Genomic DNA, 10,000 nt, shown 5'->3' on the forward strand with positions numbered 1-10,000 from the left:
TCCTGTACACTGCCCTCATATGTCGCCAAAGTGTTCAGGGTGTGGCGTTAACCTGCGTCCACTCCACCTGGCCTCAGCAGCTATACCTCGTGCCGCACAACACTGCCCATCCCTGCGTACTCTATTGCACGTATAAGACATAATTCAAACACAATCGTGACTGGTTCTTACGTTTGCGGGACCTGGAGCCGCAGTCCACCTCGTGGGGATAGTAACACGGGTAGCGGTTGTCAATGATCTTATCGTTGAAAAGTAGGCCGTCGGGGCACAGCCGTTCATATTTCACACCATTTACACATTTGTAGTACTTGTCGCACTGCTCTCTGTCAGGGAAGTACCTTTCGCCTTTCTGAGGGCACGACTGGCCCAGTACTGTGGAGAAAGGTACAGTAATGCATAAGGATAAAATTGGAATAAAACATACCTGCAAAGTCCTTGTCCCACTTCTCAAAAAAAAAAAATAAATAAAATAAATAAATAAATAAATAAATAAATAAATAAATAAATAAATATATATATATATATATATATATATATATATATATATATATATATATATATATATATATATATATATATATATATATATATATATATATATATATATATATATATATATATCAGGTGAACAAGGGCAAACCAGGAATTCTTAATTTCTTGAAGTTGCAGGATTTCATCTAACGCAAAAGGCATGATCAGGCAATTCATGGCTTGGAGAAGGTGTGGAGTCCTCATTGTGAAAAGAGCCACCCATGTGTTACATCCTTTGTAGTCCACTTGTTTACAAAGAAATCCATCCCAATAGCTTGAACGATGTTCCGTAGGAGTGGTGAGAAGTTGAACTCTGGGCCAGGCTATGATGACACTAGATAACAACACTATGTAACAAAATTTCACTCTTGTCTTGTCCTTGGCCCCAAACCATAATTTTCCAGTTATTTCCATCTAAACAAAATAGAAAAAAAAAGTTATTTTGATCCTAAAACTTTGTTTTTGTGGTTAGAACAACAAATTTACATTTTTGCCGTATTTCATTACAGTATGGGTAACTATTGGTTTTCATGTCAGGTAAAGAGCTTTGCAGAATCTTAATTGCTTATCTAATTGCATGGGAAAGTCGCATCACAAAAGGTGAAATGGTATCAAGAGGCTGCAGATGCATTCTGCTACATATGTGGTCAACTCATCAAGACAAAAGCAAAGAAGTTATCAAGACAAGAGCAAAGAAGTTCTGTGACAGCATCTGAGAAAATGGTGAAATGTTGCTATTTTGGGGTAAAAAATCATTCTAAAAGCCACAAAAACAAAGTTTGATAGAAATAATGGTAATTTTCTAATGTTTTCCAATGAAAAGAGTTGAAAACTAACTAACACTTGCTTGTCAAAGACAAAAATCGAGTTATATAGCGTAGTTTCCAAGATACAGATGAGGTGACAGGCTGCTGTATTAATTTTGCTTTTACACAACACGTAAGCCTTTCATTATTAGTGCGGACAAAAACATACCCTCTTAGGAGTTAGAACTCTCCAGAGGAAGAAAAAGGATACGTAATCCTGCAGAGTGGAAGAAAAGTATCACTAAAGGACGAAGGTACATCGGGGAAGCCTACGTGAATTTTGGGAGTATCGGATGATTTTATTATTTCTTTATATTCTATTATTGTTTATACCGGTCTATTTTCATAACATTTATTAGCTCTTTTGTTTTAGTTTCTTCCAGTTTAATATTTTAAGCTTGTATCATTTTCTTCGTTTGTGTTCATCTTAGAAGTACTTGTATGCCGCTTACGTTTCTGCTTCGTAAAATTAATATGTTCACTAAAAAGAAGACTTTTTAATGGTTGTGATTCCCCCATTAGTACATAGAAAATAAAACAACTTGATAGAATAAAGGAAATAAACAATGTGTAGTTATTAGATGTAATTTTAATATAGCTGTGTGATATCCTTAAAAAAAATCGTATCGAAGAAGACTAAATAGTTGTAAAGGGCATAAATTACTGAATATTTTCATACCAATCAATACTTTCTATCTCACTCCATTGAAGAGGTATCGCATTTTCAAACTCACAAAATTTTGACGGCGTTTTTCTCCATTTTTAATTTTCGCCGTTTACGTTACTCTGACTCTAGACACCTCATATATATATATATATATATATATATATATATATATATATATATATATATATATATATATATATATATATATATATATATATATATATATATATATATATATATATATATATATATATATATATGTGTGTGTGTGTGTGTGTGTGTGTGTGTGTGTGTGTGTGTAAGAAAAAGCAGTGTCAATCCCATTAATTATTACAACTTAAAGTATATATTATTCATATCAATTACAAATGAACATTATTGTATAACCATATGACAGAGAGAGAGAGAGAGAGAGAGAGAGAGAGAGAGAGAGAGAGAGAGAGAGAGAGAGAGAGAGAGAGAGAGAGAGAGAGAGAGTTAAGGGATAGTATACCAAGAGAAATCAACCTTAAGACCATCTTTCACCTGATATACAGTTTCTTCTCTTTCATCTATATGCACACACACACACACACACACACACACACATATATATATATATATATATATATATATATATATATATATATATATATATATATATATATATATATATATATATATATATATATATATATATATATATATATATATATATATATATATATATATATATATATATATATATATATATATATATATATAAAACTTTAGATTAGATGATGTAGCTTATCACAAACACCCTAATAATGGTCATAATATCCGTTATTGTTTGCATTTCTTTTGTGTTTGCGTTTTCTCCTCCGTCTAACTGTTTTTTCTCCATTCATGCATTACATCTCTGGTTATTATTGTTCATTGAAGGTTAGTGTGTGTCAAGAGGAAAACGTCGTAGGGAGGACACGAGGCAGCCGTGGGATTGTAGCACTTATTCAGGGAGGTTCTCCCTTACAGAATGTGAGTGAAAGAGAAAGTCGTTACTTGGTAATCTCACCCACCGTGTTTACCTTTCTTATCACTGATACGGAAGGCGGGGAGATTGTTATGTTGATGAATAAAAGTAATAGGATATTATTGTTTTGTTACTATGGATCTTCATGATGAGGCTGTTGTTCACTGTCCAAGCGACGGGGAAGAACTGGAAATCTAGGAGTGGCCTATAAGTGGCGGAGGGAAGAACACAGGGCGGGAGGGGAGGGGAAGGGAGAATTTTCCCCTTCTCTCTCTCTCTCTCTCTCTCTCTCTCTCTCTCTCTCTCTCTCTCTCTCTCTCTCTCTCTCTCTCTCTCTCTCTTTATTCCCTTAAAATCTGCCTCCTAGACTTGTCTACACAAACAAGCATTGCTCACCGTTAATCCTTTGTTGCTCTTCTTCCTGTTTCATATCGTCAGTCTGTCATTTACTTATAATAACTGCTTAAGATCCAAAGGTCTCTTGCTGCTTGATATTTGCTTTTGTCTACCTGTATTCACTTATGACACGTTCTGCTACATATGGTCTGTTGTTCTTTACTGTTGTTTTTTTTGTCATTATTATCATCAGCATTGCTTTGGTGAAAGAATGATACCTGAAGGGTTGACGTGGGGCTCCAGAATGGTTCTCGATCCTCCAGGGAGACGCAGGTCCGCACAGCCACCAGTGCCAGAGGCAAGGGAGGTAGAGGGAGCAGTAGCGGGCGAGGGTGGTGGGATGGGGCCAGAACGAGTGAGACAAGATAGAGGCAACTGATAGGGCCGAGAGGGAGCAGATCTCGTTCGCTGAAAAGTGAACTGTGCTATATAAGCAATGCTAAATGCTAAACAGTCATGGAGACTCACCTCTTTCATGCCAAGCATTAGAACTTGGAAGAATAACTGAACTGAGTTTGAAGCCAGCATTTTAGAACAATTTTCATTTTCCACAAAAATGATTAGTTTTGTTTTTATAAGTTTTTCTATTGATGATACTGCAATAATGAAAATACCTCTGCAAACCTTAATACCTTCTACATGAGCCTGTTAAGGGAGGTCTAGGTAAGACACTGAAACATTTGAGAGTCCCATTAGATCAATGGCACTGATAAGGAATAAGAGAGATAGAGGATATGTATGATGACAGTACTGGTGATATAGTGGAAGAGACTGATTAGATGGAGTGTATAGTGGCAGTAGTGGTGATATAGTACAAGAGACTAGAGATTAGAAGGTATGTATGATGACTGTACCGGTGATAAAGTGGAAGAGACTGATTAGACGGGATGTATGATGGTTGTAGTGGTGATATAATAGAAGAAACTGATTAGAGGGTATGTATGATGACAGTAGTGATGATATGGAAGAAGAGAGGTAGAGGGTATGTATGATGACAGTAATGGTGATATGGAAGAAGAGAGGTAGAGGGTATGTATGATGACAGTAGGGATGATATGGAAGAAGAGAGGTAGAGGGTATGTATGATGACAGTAGTGATGATATGGAAGAAGAGAGGTAGAGGGTATGTATGATGATAGTAGTGATGATATGGAAGAAGAGAGGTAGAGGGTATGTATGATGACAGTAGTGATGATATGGAAGAAGAGAGGTAGAGGGTATGTATGATGACAGTAGTGATGATATGGAAGAAGAGAGGTAGAGGGTATGTATGATGACAGTAGTGATGATATGGAAGAAGAGAGGTAGAGGGTATGTATGATGACAGTAGTGATGATATGGAAGAAGAGAGGTAGAGGGTATGTATGATGACAGTACTAGTGATATAGTGGAAGAAGAGACAGACTAGAGGGTATGCATGATGAATCTGTATTGCACACATCTGCTTGATACTACTTCAGTTGATATTGTCCTCAGCTGTCACTGGGCAGGCTGAGATTTGTGCCGCACTCGCGATGTTATGAAATCCCCACATAACGAGCAATTACTGTATATGATCTAGACCAGGGGTTCTTAACCTTTTGATGGTTCCATATCCCCAATGGATTGTCGAATATGGTCTCATACCCCCTTCCCTTGACTGTTCAAATAATTATCACCAATCCTATTATTTGCCAGTATGTCTTCCAGATACGAGTATTTCAATCGCTTGAATTTACTGTACTTTAGATACGGATTACTAGGAAAAAAACATAACCATTGATAATTTTATTATTTTTTTACTGAAAGCAAAATTAATAAAGTTATAGTTCCGTTTAATTATAAAAAAAAAGAACAACATAAATGTGCAAGTTTTTAGTCCCTCGACTACATAAAAACATAACCATTGCCACTATATTGCTAACTCCCGTTAGCAATATAGTGTAGCAAACACACGCACACACACACACACACACACAATGTATAACAGAAATATAGATACACTCACACGAAAATGTGAATAAGAGATGGACGGAAAAAATACTCTTCTCTCCACGACGCCAACAGCTCAACTGACAACTGATGACAACGGCCAAATTTAAAACACTGGAAAGAGTCAACCGCCGTCATGTAGGGTAGCGCGCGCATCTCACTGGCAGAGGGGGAAACTACCAGTACCCAGAAATCGAGTCCCAGATCCCCGGCCTTTGGTTCCCATACCCCCAAGGGGTATGGATACCCCCGGTTAAGAACCCCTGATCTAGACGATCCTAGAGTGTGGCGTGAAAATGGTCGCAGCCATACTCACTGGACTGTGAGCACTAAGGTGTCTCCTCTAGGATGTAGCTAGCGAGTGCGAGTCCCGCACGTGATTCTTATGACAAGTAAATTACTCGTGTGTAGTGATGAGCAAGAAACACATATGACACAATAACGTGTACTTGATATTTATTGTTACAAATGCAAAAATACATAACAGAATGACGTCATGGATACTTAAGTACTTAAAATCGTCAGAAGGAATAAGCGACCATTTCAGTTCATTAAAATTTCGTCATGGATTAAGAGATGATTCCTCTGATAGACTTTGTAGATAGCTGTTGACAAACATGATTTTTATATCAAATAATCCTATGTTCAATAACACGTTCATCCTTATACTACTGCTCAGCCTTATGTGATGGTAAAGTTAAGTGAAACATTCATTGCACTAGTAAATTTTTTTTCGATACTCTTCTGAACCTGCGTCACTGATGAACTGATTTGTGTGTGTGTGTATATATATATATATATATATATATATATATATATATATATATATATATATATATATATATATATATATATATATATATATATATATATATATATATATTATATAGGTATATATATGAAAGCTTAAAGGCTTAATGGTTGACAGTAAAGGCACATGAAAAGCGTGCTGGTATATAGATGATAAAGACCCTTAGTTTGCTCTGTATATTTAGGAACAGGCCCTTTAGACTCGCCAACCAGCTTCCAATAGTCACCATAACCTAAGCTAAACATCAGCTAAGCAGAGTTGTATAGGAAAGGTTCACCTCCAGGAGAGATAACAGAGGCAAGGGTTTGAAGACCTATTTGTTCGTAATGTCTGGGATGGAACTCAAGAGCGTTGATCATGACACAACAGTATTAGTAGCTTGGATGTTGCGGAGTCAGTTGTTTTGGAAGACCTTCAATAGAAGTAAAGTGACACATCGTGGAGGTAATGTTTCTTTAACCAACCGTGTGTGTGTGTGTGTGTGTGTGTGTGTGTGTGTGTGTGTGTGTGTGTGTGTGTGTGTGTGTGTTGCTATGTATTGCTGTGTGTGTTGCTCTCTACTACTACAGATTTAGTTCTGTGGTTGGCTTTTTCGCTCCGTCAGCTATTTCCTCAGGGCGTTGAGCTCTACGAGTATCTGTTTCCTCTAGGCGGCGTTGTATGCCCTCTTCAGCTACTTCCGGTACAGCGCAAGGTCTTAGGACGAGTAGTAGTCTTGGCTGAGGGAGAGGAAAGTGACAGTAATGTTTAGATAACGTAACCACGGAACATGAATCATATTATCCAGTGTTACTGTATACTCAATTTTTTTGTGTTTTAAAACTTACTTGACCTTTGTAGTGTGAGGCAGCGTCACCGTACTAAATACCTACAGTCTTAACTTCGGCTAACAATTACTTACCATCCCTGTACTAAGCTGGGGTCCGCGCATTGTTGGGTCGCTTCGTTATACACGAGACCCAGTTCGCAGTAGTGTGCTCTAGGATTTCCGTTATCACAGACGAAGTACTCGCGGCAGTCCCTGTGTGACTTGTGTTGTGTGTAACCACTCACCCCCGGCGTAGCGGGGCATGAGAAGCCCAGGAAAGCTTTAAAGTAGCCATGAGTAAGTTAGATAACACAGTTTAAATTTGATAACACTTGTTCTTTTATGGACAACAAAATCATTGTTTTTCTTCTGACAAAATCTAGATGGAGTTGATAAATCATGTAATAGATAAATAATATTGCAAACAAGTCTCTTCCCAAAATATTTAGTTGGTAAAGGGACCGACAAGACCTGACCCGGAGCATCAGCATCACAATGAGTAACCCTCGGTGATATCCCACTGAGGAGAAAATTCATCAGCGTTTGCAGCTTGAAAGTAATCTAGAGATTTGGTTTCCCTTATATTAAACTGTATTATATCGTTATATTATTTTATATTACGTTACATTATACTATATCTGTCTTTGACAATATTAAGGCTCCAGCTTCAGGTCATCTCGCTTGTCCTGAAATACGCATCCTCACTCAATGCAAAGGTAGATTTCATGTTTGCATGGTATCTTACCAACAGCGTCACAGTCGGGAGATTCATCGGGCCACTCGCAGCGGTAGGTGACGGACGAGAAGGCGAGGCCTGGGGGACAGTCCTGTCGGTAGGCGACGCCGTTGACGCAGTTAAAGAAGAAGCCGCACTGTGCTCTGTCCCCAGAGCCAAAGTAGCCCCACTGATGAGGGCAGTTCTCTGTTGGCTGCGGTGGCTCTGTGGTAGGAAGGAAAAGTCTTTACGTAGCTCTCTGGCCTGACTTCATCTTGTACACTGACCTCATATGTTGACAAAGTGTTCAGGGTGTGGCGTGAACCTGTGTCCACTCCACCATGTCCCAGTAACTATCCCTTGTGCCGCACAACACTCTCCATGTCCTCTACACTCCATAGCACTCATAAGACACTATTCAAACAAATAATCACGACTGGTACTCACGTCTGCGGGTCCTGGAGCCGCAGTCCACCTCGTTGGGATAGAGACAGGGGTAGCGGCCGTCAGTGATCTTGTCGTGGAAAAGGAGACCATCCGGGCACAGCCGTTCATATTTCACACCATTTATGCATTCATAGTACTTGTCGCACTGATCCCTATCAGGGAGGTACCGCGCGCCTCCCAAAGGGCACGACTGACTCAGTACTGTGGAGGAAGGCACTGTTTATGACACAGTAATGCATAAGGGTAAAATAGGAATAAAGCATAACTGGAAAGTTTTTGTCTTATTGTTAAGGAAAAAAGAAAGAAAAAGAATATATATATATATATATATATATATATATATATATATATATATATATATATATATATATATATATATATATATATATATATATATATATATATATATATATATATATATATATTTTTATTTTTTTTTTATTATTTATTACGAGTGGCGCCGTGAAGAGAAAGAGAGAGATAACAAGAAGAAAGAAAGAAATAGAGAGAGGTAGAGAAAGACAGAAGATGGCTGATGCACGACAAATGTTTGCCGGCACTCCACAGTTTACGCTCACACTTAGTCTTTTCTCATTTTTAATTTTGCCAACTTCCTTTTGTCCCATCAAGTTGAGTTCCATTCATAATATAGTAGAAGAGTTGCCCTGCTTTGTAGAGTGATCAGATTCCATTCAGCCCCTGTAATTAACCCGTAATAATTTTTGAAACACTGTATTCTTTTACTGGGAAGTTTGTTAGTTGTGTATAGAGCAAAGCGAGGCGTGTTGCCTGCCTCCTCCCCTTTCCTGTGCTTCTCATGTTATTCTCCCTACCCCCTTGTCTTGTGACCCAACCAACGCTACTGAGCGCGGGTGACGCCGTCTGTTCAGTTGGATTTGTTTGGTCGCTAGGAAAGGACGTAGGTAGCTTGCGGGAGTGGTGGAGAGCTGGCACAGGGGGATTTTTGTATATTTTAGAGGACTATACGTATTAGTTACAATTGGAGGAGTAGTAGTATTACGCCCCTACTGTGCTAGGTGGGATAAGCACTTCGCTGGACTTGGCAGGTGTAGTGCCAGATAACTTAGGCAGATTACTAGTCTTACATCTCCGCCACAACGTCCTGATCGTTTCGTGTCCTGTTTGGAATCTGAGAGTTCTCTGAACATCTTTGGTCAAATTGGTTATTTGTCTCGTTGGTTTTTGGAACTTTGAAACCAAAGTATATCGTCATACTTTGCTGGTTGGTAGCTATCTCCTCTCTCCTCGGGCTTTACCGTATACAGGTGGTATTTGGCTGTTCTCTGGAAGACTGTAAATAGACTGCTTGCCAGTAGATGGATATAATGTTCTGTGAGTGTTGGTGGTTTTATTATTCGTCTTGTTAGCTGTCCATCTTGGGGAGCGAGCTGTTGTCCCTGTGAATCGTCCTTGTGTGTTTTTTCTGGCCATAGGATATTCTTTTTTTTTTTTTTTTATGTTTCGTGTTATGTTGTCTGTTTTCTTACGAGACTCATCAATTTCGAGGTGATAAAGTCTGTCTTCTGAGAGAGTAGGGACAAGTTGAACTTGAACAAGAGTACTACAATATTCTGGCGGGAGTGGGTAGTTGCTCCTGCGGGCTGTAGCCCCAGAATATTATAGCCTCGTCTTTGTGGTGTCTTTTGTGACTGTCTTCCTTGAACGTGCCTATGTGAGTCCTTTTCCAGCTCTTGTGATAAGTTAATGGGCATTGTATGTTTTCTATTCCTGCATAGGAGGCAGGAATGACGATCTTGGAGGTATCTGTTATGTACAACTCATGAGTGACCTGATTCGTGTTGTATAGCCTTGCACTAGGCTGTTGGTATAGCTTAG

General features: G+C 38.6%; 3 protein-coding genes across 7 annotated transcripts in view; 1 reads left to right on the forward strand and 2 right to left on the reverse strand.

The window, feature by feature from the left end:
- Positions 1-6,532, reverse strand: part of LOC135089367 (protein obstructor-E-like) — an 8,099-nt gene extending 1,567 nt beyond the window's left edge. The window contains 5 exon segments of the mRNA XM_063984933.1: positions 172-372; positions 3,610-3,799; positions 4,016-4,036; positions 5,549-5,640; positions 6,451-6,532. Of these exon segments, the coding sequence (XP_063841003.1) occupies positions 172-372; positions 3,610-3,799; positions 4,016-4,036; positions 5,549-5,640; positions 6,451-6,532 (586 nt within the window).
- Positions 1-10,000, forward strand: part of LOC135089198 (ABC transporter F family member 4-like) — a 121,550-nt gene that overhangs the window by 44,379 nt on the left and 67,171 nt on the right. The gene's annotated exons all lie outside the window — the stretch shown is intronic.
- Positions 5,154-10,000, reverse strand: part of LOC135089194 (protein obstructor-E-like) — a 6,235-nt gene continuing 1,388 nt past the window's right edge. The window contains exons 2-5 of the mRNA XM_063984519.1: positions 8,144-8,344; positions 7,727-7,921; positions 7,075-7,261; positions 5,154-6,892 (exon numbers count right to left, since the gene is read on the reverse strand). Coding sequence (XP_063840589.1) covers positions 6,871-6,892; positions 7,075-7,261; positions 7,727-7,921; positions 8,144-8,344 — 605 coding nt within the window. The 3' untranslated portion in view covers positions 5,154-6,870. The remainder of the gene's footprint in view (positions 6,893-7,074; positions 7,262-7,726; positions 7,922-8,143; positions 8,345-10,000) is intronic.

This window comes from Scylla paramamosain, chromosome 32, assembly GCF_035594125.1.
Source record: "Scylla paramamosain isolate STU-SP2022 chromosome 32, ASM3559412v1, whole genome shotgun sequence".
Lineage (NCBI taxonomy): Eukaryota > Metazoa > Arthropoda > Malacostraca > Decapoda > Portunidae > Scylla > Scylla paramamosain.